The sequence below is a fragment of the Parasteatoda tepidariorum genome, chromosome 3 (assembly GCF_043381705.1).
Source record: "Parasteatoda tepidariorum isolate YZ-2023 chromosome 3, CAS_Ptep_4.0, whole genome shotgun sequence".
In the NCBI taxonomy this organism is placed as follows: domain Eukaryota; kingdom Metazoa; phylum Arthropoda; class Arachnida; order Araneae; family Theridiidae; genus Parasteatoda; species Parasteatoda tepidariorum.
In genome coordinates this window covers 60750193-60769827 of record NC_092206.1, presented here as the reverse complement: position 1 = coordinate 60769827, position 19635 = coordinate 60750193, and the positions used below count along the sequence as shown (strand labels likewise).

The window sequence follows — 19635 nt, the reverse complement described above, 5'->3', positions numbered from 1 at the left end:
TCTAATGTCAAGAACTTTAAATTAGCAGCGGACGGTTAGTTCCTTATTAACGAACTTAGGAGCATGGGAAGAGATCCATAGTTAAGGATTTATTTAAGGATAAAATAGCCATAAACAAAGCCAAACCTGCATTATTATAATTAAATTTCAAATAATTTGGTTGCAGCTTAATCATCAAAAAGGCTATGAGAATTAATATAACTCTAATTGAAACATTTTTCTGATATAGAGAAGTAAAGTAGCTAAAGGAATAAAGAGTTAATAGATTTTGATATTCTATTTTACAGTGCGTGACAGTGAATTAATGAGTTATATATTTGTATAGAATTAAAAAGTTAGCTGTTACATTGTTTGTTAAGAAAGGAATGAAATATTTATATTTGTTTTTCTTAAAATGTGATAAAAATTAAATGATTTCTTTCATTTGATTAAGAATGATTAAAAAAATTAAATTTACAAAATTCAAAAAAATTTAAAAACTAGGAAATATGTGATGCTGCCTATTATGACATCATTGAATAATCAATGTTTATTTTCATAAATTACAATAAAAGTTTTTTTTGTTTACTTTTCCTTTTAACATTTTTATTGTATAATAATCAGGGGGTGTTTAGAAGAAATTTGGGTTCCTTAACACATATCTTTTCATAAAAATGGACCATTCACAAAATATTTTAACTGAAAAACGGACCGTTCACAAAATAATTTATCTTTTAATCGAACCGTTCACAAATTTTTTTATCTTCATTATTGTTTTGTTAATCGAAAAAACACTTCTCAGGCGGGTGGGAAGAAAGACATGTAAAAAAACTAAGTTTTGTCTTCGACGGGCGCTTCTTCCCTTATTCATCCGAATTGAATATTCTGTGTTGTGCAGTATAGGCTTAATATCAAATATTTGTATGTTGAATCTCTAATTTAGTAGCAGCAATAGCTGTTACTTTTTGAAAATTATTTTTTTTTATTATAATTTTACAGTGTTGATCATAATCTTGTATATCTTTACAATTTAAAAACTCCTTGAAAGAAAAAGTTTTTTGCAATAACAGGACCCTATTTGCACAAATTCACAAAAGCAGGAGCCTGGTTGAAAGAATGTGACTTAACGTTTATTTTATATTCACAAATTACGAGTAATTTTTTTCACAATTTTACAAAAACGGACCTTTCACAAAATGTCTGGACAGACCCCTGATAATATATTAATTATATTTTTTATAAAATATATCAAATAAAGTATCAAATTTAATCATTAATAATATAAAATTTTGTCCTCTGTGTTATAGGGAACGTGTACAAAATATAACTCGTCCTGTTGTAGAAGATATAAACATCCAAGGCTTACAACCTGCTACAAATTATGTTTTCAGAGTTATTGCTTATAATCAACATGGACCTGGCAGATCATCAAATGAACTTTTGGTTCAAACTCTGAACGATGGTATATTAATTAATCTTATTATATTTATTAAGAATTATTTTTTTAAACCCGAAGATTTAAATTTTTTGGTATAAACTCAGTTATGATTATTTTCTTAATGTGTGTTGATTTGATAGTTTATTACGAAACACTTAAATTTTTTTCAGTTAAGTACGTTGTGCCTATTTTGTTTTTTATTTATTACATTTATCTAGCCTAATTAAAATTGACATTCATGTTTTTCAATATATATTCAATATTTTAATATTATCGAATCTTAAAACTGGATGTTCTGTATTTCATTTATATTTTTTGTACAATTTTCTTAAGAAATGGAATTACAAGAGAACATTGTAAGTTTCCTGTTAAACACGTTAATAATAATAAAATGCTATCGAAATATGAAGAATTTCTTTAGAGATCTAGCGCATCTGAGAGGAAATTTAAAAAACAACAACATTTTATTTGTTAGATTAAAACTAAAAGTGTTGATATTAAGCATCATTCCATTTAAGACGTAAATTGATTTTAATGTTCTATATAGGTAGTTATCTGATCATCATGAAATTTTCATTTTTTTCATCTCACTTTTATTTATTTTCCTAATAACTACTCCACATACTTATTTAACCTTTAAGAGCATAGTTGGTAGATTGCATGAATGGCCAACTAGATAAACAACTTATTACTGCAGAATGACACAATCACCAATGTCTTACAATTTAACTTTTTTCAGAATATTAAATCAGTATTTAAATTTAAAGGTTGTTAACATTTCTAACTTTATTGTGTTTAGATGAAAAGTCTAAATTTATCCACCTGTTAATTTTGTTTATAGTTATGATTTTAAAACTTTTTCTATAAGATTAAATTTAAATTCAGCACTAATAGAAATAAAAAAAATATGAGCAGAAAAGCAAAATTAATGAAGAAATAGTCCTAATTCATTTAGGAGAAATGTGTTGAATCACCATATAATTATTAATGCTTAATTAAGTTTGTTAATAGGTACAGATTGAAATTTTAAAAAAAGCTGTAAGTAAGCTATTGTACTAAAATCCAAGTGGAATAGAGAAATGGTACTAATTTATTTAAGGGAAGCTGAAAAATTCATCAAACTATTATTGATACTCAGTTAATTTGGATATTGGGTACTAATTTAAAAAGAAAAAATAAGCTACATATTAAAAAAACGTTCGTAATGGAGAAATGGTACTAGATAGTACCATTTCTCCAAAACTAAGAAGTCATTATATCTCTTCTGACAACAATGACAAATTGATTTTGGGGAGAAGACTAAAAAATCGTCATATCATTTTCGATGTCAATGCTGTTCAGTTTGTATGCGAGCAGCGCCCTTTGTGTAAGCAACGAGAACTAGTGAGTGTATTACCAACCTCGAAAGAGGCAAGTGTGTGAATTCAATGTGCAAATAAAATAACAGTCCGCTGCATTAATATGTGTTTTGAGTCTTGAGTTAAGAGAAATAACAAATGCTACTCAAATAATATTGGTTATAAGTGCTAATTGAAATAAAAAAAAGTAAGCGACAATTTAAAAGGCAAAATTGATCAAGAAATTTAAAAAAAAACTGCCTACTGTTAACGCCAATGATGCTTAGTTTTTTTTTGTTATATGTTTTATTGGTATTATGGTAAGAGCAGTTTCATTATATACCAAATCCTTTAATATAAGTACCAAGTATTTATGAATAAATTAGCTGCCCATGAAAACTGCACCAATAATGTGCATTTCTATTAAAGTCCTTCAAAGGTATAAGTACAGAAAATTGCTGGTTTGAGTTAAATTTAAAATATCATGAGTTGGCTTCAAGCAACAGTATTTTGCTAGATGATACTGAATAAAGTTAATATTTATTTTGATGGTATGTACTAAAAATTTGCTAAATCTAATAATATGAAGTCACTGATCAGAGCAAGGAATAATAATAATTAAAAAAAACAGGAATTTATTTTAGCTTTAATGATTGTTTTGTTATTTGTTTTTCGGTTTTGTGTATGATTTCCTAGTGTTGTTCTGTACTATTTTTGATTTATTAATTCTTGTTTTTTTTTTTTATCCAGTGCAAGGTACTGGTATTCAGATAGCATTCTATAAATAAAAATTTCCTTAAAATTTTTTATTTCGCTTATATATATTCATCCTAACTAATAATTTATATTTTTAACTTGTATATTGAAGGATTAAGGGCAATGTATTGATAAGCCAAATTTTTAATATTTAAAAGAATGTTGTTCATTTTTAGTATAAAATATAATTTCCATGTTAGCAGTAAGAAGATCCCATCTATTATGCTATGCATCTATTATTAGAAATGACAAAAACTTGTTGCACACCTATCTGGAAGAAAAAAAAACGTAGGAATAGTTTAATGTAGAAAAGCCTCTTTATCATTATATTTTGCCACAAGTCCTTCATTTGTTGCAGGATTTGTCTTAATAATGATTATATACATTATTATCTTATGTATAAGTTTACTCTCTCTTTAAAACTTCAAGATGGTATTTAAAGTAGGAAGTATTTATTGTATAAATCAACTCTTGAATTTAAGCTCTTTAAAAAAACAAATTTTTAATCCATTATAATTAAACTACAAGTTCATTGGCTGATATCAATTTTTAGACATTTTAGTATTAACTCAAAAGATGAACAATTAGATTGAAATTTTGAATGTGCTACAAAAGCATTACTTTTTATGCCTTTGTAATTATTTAATATTGTACAAATGTTTTACTATTGTATTAGTTGAAACCACAATTATTGAAATTTAAGGACTCAAAAAATATGCCAATCATTCTTTAAATTCTGTTCTTATTTCTATTTAAACTTTCTAGTTTATGTTCCCAATTCTCCAAACTCATTGACTGTCATTCCAAGAAACTCTACATCCATACTAGTTAAGTGGAATCCTCCAGACACAAAGAAGGAGTCTGCGGAATACTATAAGCTTTTTTATGTTGCATCCGGTTCATCAGATGAGCAAGAAATAGAGACCAACAGTACAAGCTATGAGTTGAATGATCTCAAAAAGTTTACTGAGTATACATTTTGGGTGACAGCTTTTAATAAAAATGGACCTGGTATGAGCACTGACGAAGTTACGGTCAGAACTCATGATGATAGTAAGTGTATCATACTGTTCTACTTTATATTTTGATAAAAATTCAAATTTATGTTTTGTTAAAATTAAATCAAACTACTAAAATAGAGCTTAAGCTACCTTAAATGAAAAGAAACATAATTAAGTGTTAAATTTTAATCAGGCCACTCACAGTGTTTATTGGCTAGTATCTCTTCAGATTTACTGTTCTAGAAAATTTTACTTTCTTCAAATTAAGTTAGTTTTATGTCTTTTATTTATATTAGTTGTAAAAAATATCAGTTAGAAAAAAAAAAAAGCATTTTAGTTATCTTAAAAAGATTTATTAATAAGAAGACAAAACACTTTGCCTTGGGAGTTCAGAAAAGGTAAGTACAAATTGTTATTTATGGAGTTGGAATTTTTAAAAATATTTGAATATTTCAAAGCAAAATATTTGAAAAATATTTTTTTTAGCATAACTACACTTAATTATATTACTTAATTTGACTTGAGAAATAACTGTTAACTAATATTTTATATTAACTTACATCCATCAAATTCTAGATTAGTGTTATTGTAATTTTTGTATCAGTTTTATTATTGGTCTATTAAATATAGAAATACTTTTTTTTTAAATGAAAGACTTCATTGCTTTTGCTGAATTGCTTTTTTTTTCTACTAAGATCTTTATATTATCATTTTTAATTTTTCAGAACCGGGTGATACTCCTCAAAATGTGAGCTTAGAACCAGCAAGTTCAACGGTATGATATATTTGTTGAATAGTATTTTTTTTTTAAAAAAGTGTTCCTATTTTATTGAATTTAAAGGGTACAACTTGTAATAAATTTAATTGTTAATACTCAAAATGTGAAGAAAATACTTAACTGTAAAAGAAAAAAACTATCAATATGGTTTTTCCTAAATAAAAAATATGCTATTTATTAGGGATCTTCAACCTGTGGCCAGCTGAATGCATTTTAGTGGCCCACAAAGCCTTATCCACGAAATGTCAATGTAAAACTATCAATCACAAACTATCAGCATCAAAAACAATGTCAAACTATCAGTAGTCATAGTAAAACTATCAATAGTCATAGTAAAACTATCAATGCTACATATTCACACCTGCAGTAGGGGGATGAGAGAAACTGTTTTATCAGACTGGAGACGTCCTTGGGGTTGACTAGAAAGGAAGAAATAGCGTAGAATTTCTTCTAACGTTGTTATCAGTTAATCAGGTAGTTGACAAAAATGTAAGTGATTGTTGGTAATGTAAGTAATGATTGGTTGACAATTAAGCAGGGCTTGTGCAATTGATTTACCTAGATTTACTCATATTTACTTAGGTTTCTTAATTCATAAGTATTTGAAACTTGAATAAATGCACAATGGCCAGCCTTGATAGTAAAAAAAGGAAAGTTGAAAAAAAAGTGTGATTCTTTCAAGAAAAGGGGATGTCTCTTTTTTTTAAATAAAAATTCACAAACACAAAACAATGTTTTATTCATTATGCCCATTTATTAAGCAAACAATTATGATAAAAAAATATGGTGTGTGTATGGTGCCATTCATAAAAACTACAATTTTAGCTTCCTGGAGCAAATATAAAAATTTCACTTTTATGAAAAGTTAATACTATTACATAGTATGATGGTTAACACATTTTATGTCTTCTTTGCAATGAAATACTGGCGATTCAAAGCGAAATACTGGCAGCTCCATATCAAATTATCAAGCTAATCTTGGGGAAGATTACTCCACTCAGCAAGCAATGCTCTCCGAAGTTCTGATACTCAAGTAGGAGGTGGTTTACGGGCAGCAACTAGTCGGTCAAGCATGTCCCATACATGCTTTATCGGATTCTAGTATGGTGAGTTGCCGTGAATGGAACACATCTGACAAACTTGCAAACATATAGACCAATATTTCGTTAATATCTGTTCATGGTTTGCCTTTAAACTGTAGTAACCATGGTTGCAAATAGCTAAAGAGACACGTTGGATGCAGTGCTTCCTCTGCTTCTTTTAGAAATTACTGCCAAATACCAGTTTTCGTTCAGAGTTGTAATTAGGGTCATTACTCAAATCTGATGTGATGGCATGTGGAAATAATGCTATGATGAGTTTTCAGTTTCATCTAATGAGAAAATTTGTGCAAGAAATCTTTGAACATGTGATGATTGTTGTCGTAAAAGTAGTTCATTTTATATGGATCGAAGAACTTAAACACATGTTATTTCAATAGCTCTTGAGTGATTTGAAAAGCTGAACGTAAGTGATGTTGTGTATTACGCTAAAATACATTGGTTGAGTCAAGGAAAGATGCTTCAGTGCCTATTTTCATTGCAGAACAAAGTTTAGCCATTCAGAGATTCCAAACAAAATTTCATTAGTGACTTCAATGATGAGAAGTGGTTAAGGGATTTTGTTTTCCTAGTTTATATTACTGGTCACCTCAACTACCGTTTATTGAGGAAAGGTCAATTTATTCATAATATTTATGAGCATGTGAAAGTTTTTGATATAAAATTAATGCTATGAAAAAGTCAATTACTAGAAAAAGTTTCAATTCAGTTTCCTAAATTAATGGAGTTTTTGAAGAAAAAAAATATAACATGGAACTCGGGCAATTATATACAGAGCGTTTTAAATCTGGAAGAAGAATTTGAAATAAGCATATCTGAATTCGGTGAAAAGGAAATTTTCATGGATATGTTCTCCTCACCATTCTCTTTAGTTGTATTCATTCTCTGTAATCAATTGTTGATTTTGTAGAGTTTAGTATAAAAATCATTAATCCTTTTTGATCAAGTGGAACTGCAGATTAATCATTACAGATATCCCAAAGAATACATAATATTAGTGTTTGTAGTTCTCTTTTTTTTTTACGTTGGAAAGTTTTTTTCATAATGAACTTCCTGGCAAAATATTTTTAAGTAATTAATAATAACTTCACTTAATTAAAATTGTTATTTTTTTTTTACTGCAAAGTTATATCTTTTTTAATATTTTGATGGAATTGTAATTAAGCTAATTGAAATTTTATGTACTTTAGAGTATAACCATAAGATGGGAACCTCCTCCTTTAGAATACCAGAATGGTGTCATTACTGGATATAAAATACGTTTTAAGAAACGAAGTGGAAATGCTGAAACTAAAACCGCAGATGGAAGCAGACGATTGTATGCTCTTGTTGGTAAGTTTGTAATTATGTGTTATATCTTAACTGTAACAAATAAAATAGTAAAAAAAAATTATGTCTTAATTTATTATAAAACTGGCTGATTAAATTTGATTTTTTTTATCATGTCAAGTCGTGCTTATTGATGCATATTCGGAAATACAGAAATGGAAGCTGTTTTTTAATCTCTGCTTTTAAAATATGTAAAATAATATATCAGAGATAAGTTCAATTACTGGCATATGCCGATGACATCAATGTCATAGGAAGGTCAGAGAGAGAGAGAGCAGTGAGAGAGGCCTCAGCATAAAAACAGAAGTATACAACTGTATTAAAATGGCAAACAAATGTTTCTTTGGACTTAAAGCAATTAAGATCAAGCCTAATCAGCTGAAAAACCAAAATTAAAATTTATAAGACTCTTATTCTACCTGTATTGCTCTATGCAAGTGAAACATGAACACTAAGCGCAGACACTGAGCATACTCTTGGTATTTTTGAAAGGAAAATCCTTAGAAATATTTTTTGCCCAGTACAGGAAAGAGGCTGTTGGCGAATCTGATACAACTTTTAATTATATAGACTCTGTGGACAGCCACAGATAGTGCAGGTCATCCGAAGCAATAGATTAAGATGGCTAGGCCATATCTGGAGAGGTCCAGAAAACAACGCAGTGCGAATAGCCACCTTTAAAAATCCTTCTGGATCTTGGGCCAGAGGAAGACCTCCAACTAGATGGCTCGATGACACTACTAAAGATCTCAAAGTAATAAAGATTAACAACTGGAAAAAAGTCACCATGGATAGAAGGCGTTGGAGGCTACGCGTGGTTGAGGCAGCCAAGGCCTGTAAGGTTCTGTCATGCTGAAGAAGAAGAAAATAGTCTTCAGATTAGAATTGTAACTCTACATTTAAGGTGCATCATTAGAATATCACAAATCACTCTCATCAGCCACAAATGTAGGATAAAAACAGTCATAAACCAATTTATTTTTCAAATGAAACAAATAATGGGGAATAGGTGAAAAAAAGTTTTTTAGAAAGACTTGTGGTTTTCAATTAATCAGATTTTGAAAATGCTTTTTTGATTATTCAATTCAATATTAACCCTAAAGGCGTGAGTCCCTGAGTAAAATTGTGCTGAAATTTCTTTATTATGCTTTATTTTCTCATCATAGGTAGGATGCATTTATGCAAGAAAGCCTGCATCTCAAATTGCAGAGAAAGTCACGACTAACTATATGAATTACCTGATAGTTAGCTTTGAATTATACACACCCCTAATGTGTGTAATTTTTAGTTCATTACTGATAGGAATACTAAAAAATTTTATTACGGCTGTGATTACAGATCAACCTGTATGAATGTTTTCTTTATCATGTTAGTTTGTAGCGATTAATATAAAGCATTTAGTACAAGTTACTCAAATTATAATTTGGGAATGGATTTTAAAGCTTTCCTTCTTTTTTAATATTTACCACTTGTGCTAGTTGCTTATTGCCATCAAAATAATTATTTTTTAAAATTTTTTAAGATTAAAATTTAATTTTCTAGACTGTCTTATAACACTATTATTTTTTATTTTGATTAGAATGCTGTAAGAAAACCATTAATGATTTGTTGGAAATCTAATTTTTTATTTTAACATTTTTAGTTATAGCAAAAAATTTTAAATTGTACTTAATGGAATGTTATTTATGTTTTTTTTGTGTAAAATTAATCTTTAGATTTGGAAAAAGGAGCTGAGTACATGGTCAAAATTGCAGCCATTACAGCTAAGGGTACAGGTCCATTTACTGATTGGCAAACTGTTGAAACTTACTCAAATGATTTGATTGGTAAATATATTTAAGATTTATAATATTGTTATATGGACCTCATCAAAATGCATTCATATTTTTTAAATATATTTTCATGCGTCACAGTTAAGTGCAAATTTATTTCACAAATCTGCTTGTGAAGAGAACTGATATTACAGTGTTGGATTAAAGGGCAGTCCATTCACAATGTTGGGTTGCCACTGGTGACTAAAAAGTGATTATTTGGATCTTTTTTTCGTTTTTGGGCAACTTTTTGAACTAAAAAGCATACAAAGGCAATTATTTTTTTTGAAAAAGTGTGGACTTTTTGAAGGCCTAGGTGACTATTTTCTCATATATCATGATAATATATAAATGTATAATCAGCAATAGTTTTTTGTTCTATTCCGCTTTTTTTAATTTTCCAAAAAAAAAAAAAAAAGAGCAACTTTATGCTTTTATAAACGAAATGTATGAATAAAGAGAATTGAAGAATAAGAGAGAGATAAGGGGTAAAGTCCTTAGGGTTGCTTCATATATGATCAGTTTTCGCTTAGAAGATTTTTGTTTATTGTATTGATCATCTTTGATGGCAGAAATGAATCTAAGTTGGTGTAGTTTTGTGCTACTAATTGTCATTTTTTCCTAATGGTTTTGCTCAGTTCGAAGACTCTTCAATCTATAAATTTGCATTATTTTAATTTTATTTAAGGGAACAATTTTTTTTCATTTCATTTAACTTGCATTTGTGAAAATTTTTTAGTAAATATGGAGAATTTAATTCTTCAGTTTCAAACATTGACACTTTGGGATATACAAACTACATGATCTTCAACCGAGTCTTATCTATAAATAACATATTGTGAAGCGTATTCAAATAATTTTAAAAGTCCAATTCTGCTATTTAAAAATTGAGCATCACAATATCTATTAAAACCATTTGAAAATCAAACTTAGTGATTCATATTCATGGGATTTTAAAAATATCAAGATTTAAACCGAACAGTACTGTCTGTATTCACCAATTTTTAAAATTAAACATCGCAGTTCAAATTTATGTCACTTTAAAATCAAACATCACGATTCAATTAAATTAAATTAGTAACAATTTTTGAATTGATTCTATGTTGTATAATTATATTGTTTGTTATTTGTTTGATTGTAGAAAGTAAAGTTCCTGAAATGCCAAGCTCGCTGAGGGCAAGACCATCAGCTAATTCAATCTTTGTCAGTTGGGTACCTCCACGTGATCAAACCATTATTGTCAGAGGTTACAAACTTGGTTGGGGTATTGGTTTGGCTGACGTTTACACTAAAATTTTAGATGGCAAGCAACGACATTTTACAATTGAAAAGCTACGTAAGTAAAGTTTTTGTAAAAAACATAACTCTCATTTGTAGGAAATGCAAAATGTTTTTCCCCCTACTTTTTGTGAATGTTATTGATAAATTAAATGAACTGAAGAGAAAATAACTCTGTAATTGAAATTTAAATCACATTTAATGTCATTGTTCTTAGAAAGTAATTCACTAAATATTTTTGTTTTTCACTTTATGGAGTTATTATTTACCAGCAAAAGAATAGATCAGTCAGAATATCAATAATGTAAGTTTACTTTCTGAAAATAACCATTTCTTGCAATTATTTCCTTGAATTTTATTTATTTACTCTATCGTATTTAGTATGCATTAACAAATTTAAGCATATAAAGTTCTAGAGTTAGGCTTATTGAAAAAAAAAAAAAATTATTGCCATTAGTCAATACATCATAGCATGTCTTTATATGTGTTGTAAGTGGAATGTGTTAAATCTTCTATTGTTAAATTTTTGAAAAAGTTAATATATATAATGAGCGATTTTTCTGTTGTATGACTGTTTTCTTGTTGTCGATTACCCATTTTTTAGTTTTTAAAGCTGTCAACTTGTACTAAATGGAAGTAAAAAAAAATTTTTTTTTAATTTTAAAAAAATTGCAGATTTGTAAAAGACAGTAATTTTTTTTTTTTTTAACTTTCGAGAGCTTCTTTTAAGAAATTCAATTTAAAAGATGATTTGTACATTGGTTTCTAAAATGTACCTTTTTCTTTCTGTAATGGAATAAGGGTTTGTTCTTTGATCTCAATGTGTAATTTAGCTTAATTATTTATTTTTTATTACTATTATCAAACCCTTTTTTTTCCAACTTTTTTTAATGATTCAACTAGGCTCTTAGTTTATTTTAAAAATGTATAATTATGTTCAAATACTTGCGCAAATGTTTGTCCCTTTTGTTAAATTTCTAATAAATGCCTTCGGCTGAGTTTGAAAACAAAGGCATCATATGATGTATTCTATAACATAAAGGCAACTACAATATTCTAGCAACTGGTATTTTGAACCTATTCCAATGTTATTATGGATTACTTAGATTGTTTGGTTAAATACTTATTTGAATTCTTTCATAATTAAAAAGCAAATAGGAATAATATTAATAAATCGTATGTAGTTAAATGAAAATATTTCTAATTCTTCTTAAATTTTGAGTGAGAAAAATATTTATTGTTAAAATTTGAAATTCTAGCATTGCTACTAATATCTTTGTCATAGACTCTCAGAATTGTGTTACAGTTTATTGGGATTTTCATAATATGTATTGCATAATATGCATCTTTATATATTGTTTTTATTTAAACTTTATGTTTTTTTTTAGAATCTTCGAGTGAATATGTTATAAGCTTGTTGGCTTTCAATGAAGCAGGTGATGGGAGGCCTGTATACGAAACTGTTAAAACACAAGTGGAAACCAGTAAGTTTTTTTGTCATAAAATGTATGTCACTAAGTGTGTACTTATGTATGTCACTAAGTGTGTCACTAAAAAATATGTCAGTAAGGGTGTAAATTTATGTAGCCTTATTTCTTGTGTAGGTTGAAAAGGATGTTTTGTAAGGGGGAAATATATCTACAAGATCATATTTTCAATTTCCTAAATGCAATTTTTTAAGTATAAATAAACTAAATTTGAAAAACCTAATTAGCAGATACAATTGATCAGATTGTGAATTATTTCAAGATATAAATATTTTATAATCTGAGTGTATATTAAAGATTAATGAAAATGAGTGGAATAAAAATTATTAGAATTTTCTCTATATTTTTAACTTATTTTATGAGTTCTATATACTTGCAGCTTATGTGCTGTAAAATAAACTTATTGATTTTCTTAGTTTTTCTTTTTGTCTTTTTTGTATTTATTTATTTGACAAACGAAACAGTCTCTTCGTGAGAAAACTAACTAAGGCCAATAGATGTCGCTCCCTCCAGAATTAAACTGTTAGAACTATTTCGATGTAAAAGAAAAGAGTGAGATGAAAATGTATAAGCAAATAATTGTGGTTCAGAAATGAGTTTATGTAACTCATTCCTAAATGAGCTTTTGTTAAATATTACATCATAAGTATCATCCTTATTGGTTTTTCCATTGTCTTAATTAATGGTCATCCTATATATATATGTGTGTAACATAAAAAGCTTCAATTAATCTTTTTATGTTATTTCTTTTCTTAATTTATTATTCAAAACAAAACTCTCTCACACTTTTAAATTCACACCATGCCGGCTTGTGAAGATGGCAGTCGTGGGAGCAGGACAAACAGGCACAGAATTTAAGAAAAAGCAAATTAATTTTATTTAATCAATATGACGAGAGAGAGTGTGTGGATATCGACAGAGAGAGAGTCACTAACTCTTCGTGTTTCCTAAATGTTAGAGAAAATCTTGCAAAGAAAATCTGTGAAATGTCTTGATTTAGGGAAAAAGGGAAATCTTAGCAATTGTAATTGGTTTATAAAGTAGGTTGCGCGATTCCCACAAAGAGCAAAGGGGAAAATGTCTTACTTTTAATGAATGCATACTTGAGACAAAATAGATTAAAGGACAGGATGTGAATTTAAAAGTGTGAGAAAGTGTTTCGTTTTGAATAATAAATTAAGAAAAGGAATAACATAAAAAGATTAATGAAAGCTTTTATGTTATGTATATATATATATAACATAAAACTTACTTTTTGTAAAGAACTATAATATTCTATTGTTTAAAGCATCATATGTATTTATATGTACACACACATGCATATGATGCTTTAAACAGTAGAATATTATTGTTCTTTACAAAAAGTAAATTTATTTCCTATCTGCAAGAAGATTTACAAGTTTTCTTTGAGCATTTAGTGATTACAAAAGTAGATATTACCTTCCTTAAAGTTGCTTCTTGTAATCTTTATTTTGATTTCGTATGTACACACATGTTATGTTGCTTAGTTTCCTTTGTACATATGTATTATTTTACAACATTGCTTATTTGTGGATAAGAGAATTCATATCTTAAATTTGTGGCCTGCTTTTAGCAAAAAGAGACCCAGAAATTCAGATATCCTATATCCTAAGGAGGCACAGTTTCCAAAGTCAAGTGAAATTGCTGATTTTAGTTTCACTTTATAATCTTTTGCTGTTGTATTTTTGTTTTTTAAAAATACATATAGTTTAGTTTTTCAAATTTTAATGATAATAAGTAACTTTTAAAATTTTAATTTATTTCTGCATTATTTTCAACTGACTTTTAAATTAAAAACTTCATAGTTTCATCAGTTATTGTTTAGATTTGTCAATGACATTGGACTAATGATATTATACAAAACCTTGGTATTTATTTCCATTTAAAATAAATGAAGGCTCAAAGCATGTTTTCTTATTACTTTATCAGGAGTAAAAGCACTTATAATATTTCCTACTTACAGCTCCAGAGCCGTTAACACCAATGTTACCCCCTGTTGGATTGAAGGCTATTGTTCTGTCATCCTCAACAGTTGTTTTATACTGGACAGATACAACTCTTTCTCGTAATCAAGTTGTGACTGATAACAGATTTTATACTGTTCGGTATACTGCTTACATATACTCTTCAGCTCCAAAGTATCGTTTCTTCAACTCGAGTGATTTGAATTGTATGATAGATGATCTCAAGCCCAATGCTCAATATGAGTTTTCAGTCAAAGTTGTGAAAGGAAAGAGGGAGAGTACTTGGAGCATGAGTATTTTAAATACAACCGAGGAAGCAGGTTGGTAATTTGTTTATATTTTTAAAAAATTTTGTTAACATAATTTCTTTTAACTACTCAGCCTCAAGTACTTAATCCATGAAAGTATTTTGTTTTTACTCATAACTAGTATAACATATCATGTAACATATCACTCATTACATATTAATGTTTTTACCCATAATTGGAATAATTTTTCTCTTAATAATTTGATGTACTTGTGGCTTAATACAAAAATAACCTCAGTCAATATATTTTAAGAAGGTAACTAATCAACTGAAAATGACAACTTTTAAGAGCAATATTAAAGTAAAACTTGAGATGAGTAAATAGGAAGACGGTTCCATAAATGTTATGTTAAAAACATAAAATGCTTCAGTACAATAACTTCTTTAACGGATTCTAATATAAATTAAAATGTGAGAGAAAAAGTACCAAATTACAAGACCCTTAACTATTAGAAATGTGATGTCTGTTTTTGCATTTAGCTACAGATATACTTTCTGAAATTCCAAAATATTGGGGGTTTTATTTTCCATCTTCAAGTATTTTGACTTCTGTAAAATCCATACAAGGTTTCATTTGTATTAATCATTAAAACTGTACACCAATAAGCATAAGTCGCTTCCTCTTTTATTTGATTAGTTTGTTACATATTTGCTCTAGCAATTTCTGAGCTTTTTTTCTCATTCAAAGAGCCAAAATTCAGTTTAATGCTAATGTACTTTTATTTAAAAAAACATTAACTATCATTTTCAACCACACTATAAAAAATGATAGTTTTTAAATAGTCATGCTATTTTTTGTTTAGCTTATCTTATGTACTATTTACACATTAAATAGCTATAAAAAGAATTTCTAACACTGTAATATGTTCTAATAAACTTATTTATTTAAAGTTTGAACTTCAGAAGGAATCTTTTTCTATACTTTTAAAATCTTATTTTTGTTCTTTTAGCTCCTTCATCTCCACCAAGGGACCTCACTGTAGTTCCTTCTGAAGATGACAACTCTGTTATTAATTTGCATTGGCAGCCACCTAAGCAACCCAATGGCCACATAACAGGTCATTATCAAATTTTTTTTCTATGCATAATAGATTATAAAGACAATAGATAATAGACTATGCATAATTGATTAGTAGGTACATTTCTAACCAAAGAAGTAGCCTCATATTAGTGAATTAAAGTTATTAATGATATGTTTTTAAGAAAATGAACGTAGTTTAAATTGAGCTGTATTCAATTTCTTAAATACATATTTTGAGCTGTATCCATTTTCTTAAGTATGTGTTAAAAGATTTTATAATTTTTTAGACACATATTTCATAGTTGTATCAAAAAGATGCTCTGTGAGAATATGTAAAGTGATAATGGATTATGAAGCCTTTGAACTTATGTTAAAAAGGATTTTAAGTAATATTGGGTGCATAGCATTTTTTAAAAGTGTTCAAAGGTGCTTAATTTTGATTTAAATTTTTTAAAAGCCCTTAAAGGTGCTTTTTTATTCAGGATTTGTAAAAAGTGCTTTATTTTTTAGCTTTAAAAAAAATAGATTTTTTTCTTTGACATGTCAATTGTCATTCTAAATTACAAAAAATGCATGATTTTCACAATTTTCTCTGCAATATTTATCAGAAACTAGTTATTTTATCATGATTATGTGAAGTTTGCGAAAATGTTTTTGAATTTTATTGATTTTAGGTTCATAAATTAAGAACTTTAAACGATAGAGAAAATTTTTTATTATTGCACAGATTGTAATTGTGAATTTATTTTTTTTTGTTAAGTTATAAAAATATTTTTTTAATGCTTAAAAAGTACTTAAAATGTGCTTATTTTTTGTTGAAAAATCTGGCCACACTCCCTGTAATATGATGATAATAATCATCATAATAATTATCTTCAGGAAAGTCATTAATTTTTTTTTCACAATTATTCTATTTCCTTGAAATGATGCCTTGAAATAACAAAATTTCTTTATTCAATTGCTTAAATAGGTTATGTGATATTTTACACTACTGATAAAACACAACGAGACAGAGATTGGGTTGTAGAAGGTGTTGTTGGTGACAAAATGACCACTATATTGAAAGGTCTTACTCTGGATACAATGTATTATTTTAAGATACAAGCAAGAAACAATAAAGGATATGGCCCACTTTCTTCTGAAATAGCTTTCCATACAGCTGCAGGTGCTTATTATCTTTAAATTATTTTCTTTCAACTAATTATTCATAAGTTGTTATCATTTTAAATTTTATTTATTTGAAGTACATGAAATAAATAATAGAAGTAGTTATTTTTATACAATAATATTGAAACTCTAATTCTGTAGTGGAGATAAATAAAATTTATCTTTATTTACCATCTTTTTTCCTTAATATTTGATTTCCATGTGCAATTCTTTATTTCTTTTGTAAAATTCTTTTCTAATTGTCTAAAATTACTCTTTTTTTTATTTTATTTTTTAAAAAAGTTACTTTCCCATAACAGAACTAAATATGTTTATTTTTTAAAAATTTTTTCAAGAGTGTGTTATTTTGAATACTATTCAATTAAAATTAATTTTCTTTCAGTACAACTATCCATTAGTGTTCACAGGCTTCCTTTTGTAGAACGTTCTCCATAAACTCTCAAAACTTATTTCGCAATATAAATCGTTTTTAAATGTCTTTTTTTTTACAATTTATCAATGAAAGCACATAGCAATAATTTAGTTGATAATGTAGCCATTTTTATTTTTAAATCTAACTTTTAAAAATTTTTTTTTGTATATGCATAAGAAAACTGTTAAATTTAATTTATTTATTTTATGTGAATAATTATATATTACTCAATCCTGATATTTGTTGCATTTAGGACATATTTTTTAATAGCAATTGTATGTATCTATAGTTTTTCTGAGTATTTCTTATAATTTGAGATTTTGCTATGTACCTTGAATTTTTGAGCTTTTTTAAAACACATTTAGTACTTAAATGAATTATTAAAAAATTACGACTTTAGTATTAATGGCTTAAAATTGAATAAAAGAAACATGATCTGATACATTTTATAAGATTTCAAGTAAATTTATTTTGTAAAAACTAAAATCTGGCCTAAAAACTGGAAGAATGAATAAAAGCTTTTTGTTTCATCTGAATTGTTAATAATTTTATTAATTTTGTATCTTTTTGCTTAAAGTAAACTCATTTGGTTCCTAAAGCAATAAATGGTTATTCAACTATGGCAACTTGGTTTGAAAACCATAGTTTCCAAAATAAAACTTATTTCTATTTATTTTTTATTTATTGGTTCCTATTATATTTTATTTTTTGGTTCTTATTATATTTTATTTTTTGGTTCCTATTATTTTTTATTTGTTGATCTATTTACTGTTATTCTTGTTTGACTTGGTTTGATCAACCTACTTTTCAAAATAAAACTTCTTTTTTAATTTGTTAGAAACATTTATTTAATTTATTAATTAAAAGAAAAATTTATTAAAATTTACTTTTTTAATTTATTAAAATAAAAATTTTATTTAAAGTTATAATTTTATGAAAAGTTATAGTTTTTGCTTGTTTAGCATGTTTTCTTTGTGTGTGTGTGTGAGAGAGAGAGAGAGAGATTTGTATTCTAGGGATATTGATATCAATTGGAATAAATAGCTTTTTTTATGTTAATAATTACCTTTCTTTTTATTGTTTTGTCATGATTTTTTTTTCAGTTTCTTTTTTTATTATTTATTTTGTTTTATTATTTATTTATATTTATTTTGTTTTGATTTTTTATTGCATGATGTTTATTTATATTTTGAAATTTAGGATTAGCACTGGCATCTGGATCATCATATTTTGGTAAGTTTTATTTTTTATATTATTGTTTCTCATTCTAATTTTACAAAATTTGAATTTGCAGTAAAGTTGAGATAAACCTCATACGAAATTAAACTGAATCTCCATTCTTGACTCATTGCTCTTTTTATTCTTTGTAAAAATGAGAAATTAAAGCTCCAAATTATAATTAATTTTAAATAAGCATAATTATATTTTTATGGATTACCAAAATTGTTTTCAATTCTAATTTTTGTTTTGCTTTAAGTTTTATTTCTTAGTAAAATTCAAAATAAAAGAAATGTCTATGCCAGAGTGCTAAGTTTTAAGTGGAGGTTATTCTTCATTTTTTTAAATTAACAACTTAGAAAAAAATATTTAGGCTTAAATTTGAAATGACTTTTTTCTTGTCTCAATATAAACCTTGGTGTTTTGGACATTTGGACCCTGAATAGTTGCACAAAATGCAAAATTGAATTTTTTTGAAATATGTTTAGTAATAATTTTTTTTCCTTCTTTTTAGAGAGTAAAGGATTTGCTAATAGTTTGCTATACATTATAATTTCTTGCATTTCTGGCATTACAATGATCATCATAATTGGTGTTAGTATTGCAGTTTGTAGACGTCGCAACAGATATTTAGCCCCTGATGGTTGCAAAAGGTATTAAATTGATATGTTAAGAAAAGCAGCTAAGTCTTTAATTATCTACTGCTTATGTATTTTAATTCTTATTTTTAATTTTTAGTTATAAATCTTCAAAAGGGGCATCATCTAAAAATAAAGGTGCTGCTAAAGATTTAGTCCCACCAGATCTTTGGATTCACCATGATCAAATGGAATTGAAATCAATGGATAAAAGTAGCAACTCTAACATGTATTCATCTTCATCTCAAAGGTCTTCTCAGGAATTGGGTCATGAGCCTCTTTTAAATACATTAGAAAAAAAGAAAAGTGCCTATTTAGGTAACAATTAAATCATCAGTAAATTAATTGTTGTTTTTATAGGTATATGCATATGTTTTCCTTTTATGTTGTTGTTTTTTTTAAATTTCAAGCTGAGTTTATAACTCGTCTCATTAGCTTATTTAGAATACATGTTGTTGTTTTCAGCTGGATTTTCTCTTTGTCTTCGTTTCATCTATTTTTCCAGCCTTATATTCCTGATTTGGTTATGTTTTTAAAACAGCTTACACATTTCCTTCAATGACATCTGATAGCAAAATTTGAAATGTGTTTTT

At 27.2% G+C, this 19635-nt stretch overlaps 1 protein-coding gene across 2 annotated transcripts in view; it reads left to right on the top strand.

Annotated features, from left to right (window-relative positions):
- Positions 1 to 19635, top strand: part of LOC107442193 (neogenin) — a 54255-nt gene that overhangs the window by 25388 nt on the left and 9232 nt on the right. For both annotated transcript variants that reach the window (XM_043051218.2, XM_043051219.2), the window contains exons 9-21: positions 1287 to 1441; positions 4276 to 4563; positions 5237 to 5286; positions 7580 to 7721; positions 9434 to 9544; positions 10671 to 10865; positions 12196 to 12291; positions 14279 to 14599; positions 15537 to 15644; positions 16578 to 16772; positions 18387 to 18419; positions 18919 to 19057; positions 19143 to 19360. In XM_043051218.2, the coding sequence (XP_042907152.1) occupies positions 1287 to 1441; positions 4276 to 4563; positions 5237 to 5286; positions 7580 to 7721; positions 9434 to 9544; positions 10671 to 10865; positions 12196 to 12291; positions 14279 to 14599; positions 15537 to 15644; positions 16578 to 16772; positions 18387 to 18419; positions 18919 to 19057; positions 19143 to 19360 (2051 nt within the window). The remainder of the gene's footprint in view (positions 1 to 1286; positions 1442 to 4275; positions 4564 to 5236; positions 5287 to 7579; positions 7722 to 9433; positions 9545 to 10670; positions 10866 to 12195; positions 12292 to 14278; positions 14600 to 15536; positions 15645 to 16577; positions 16773 to 18386; positions 18420 to 18918; positions 19058 to 19142; positions 19361 to 19635) is intronic.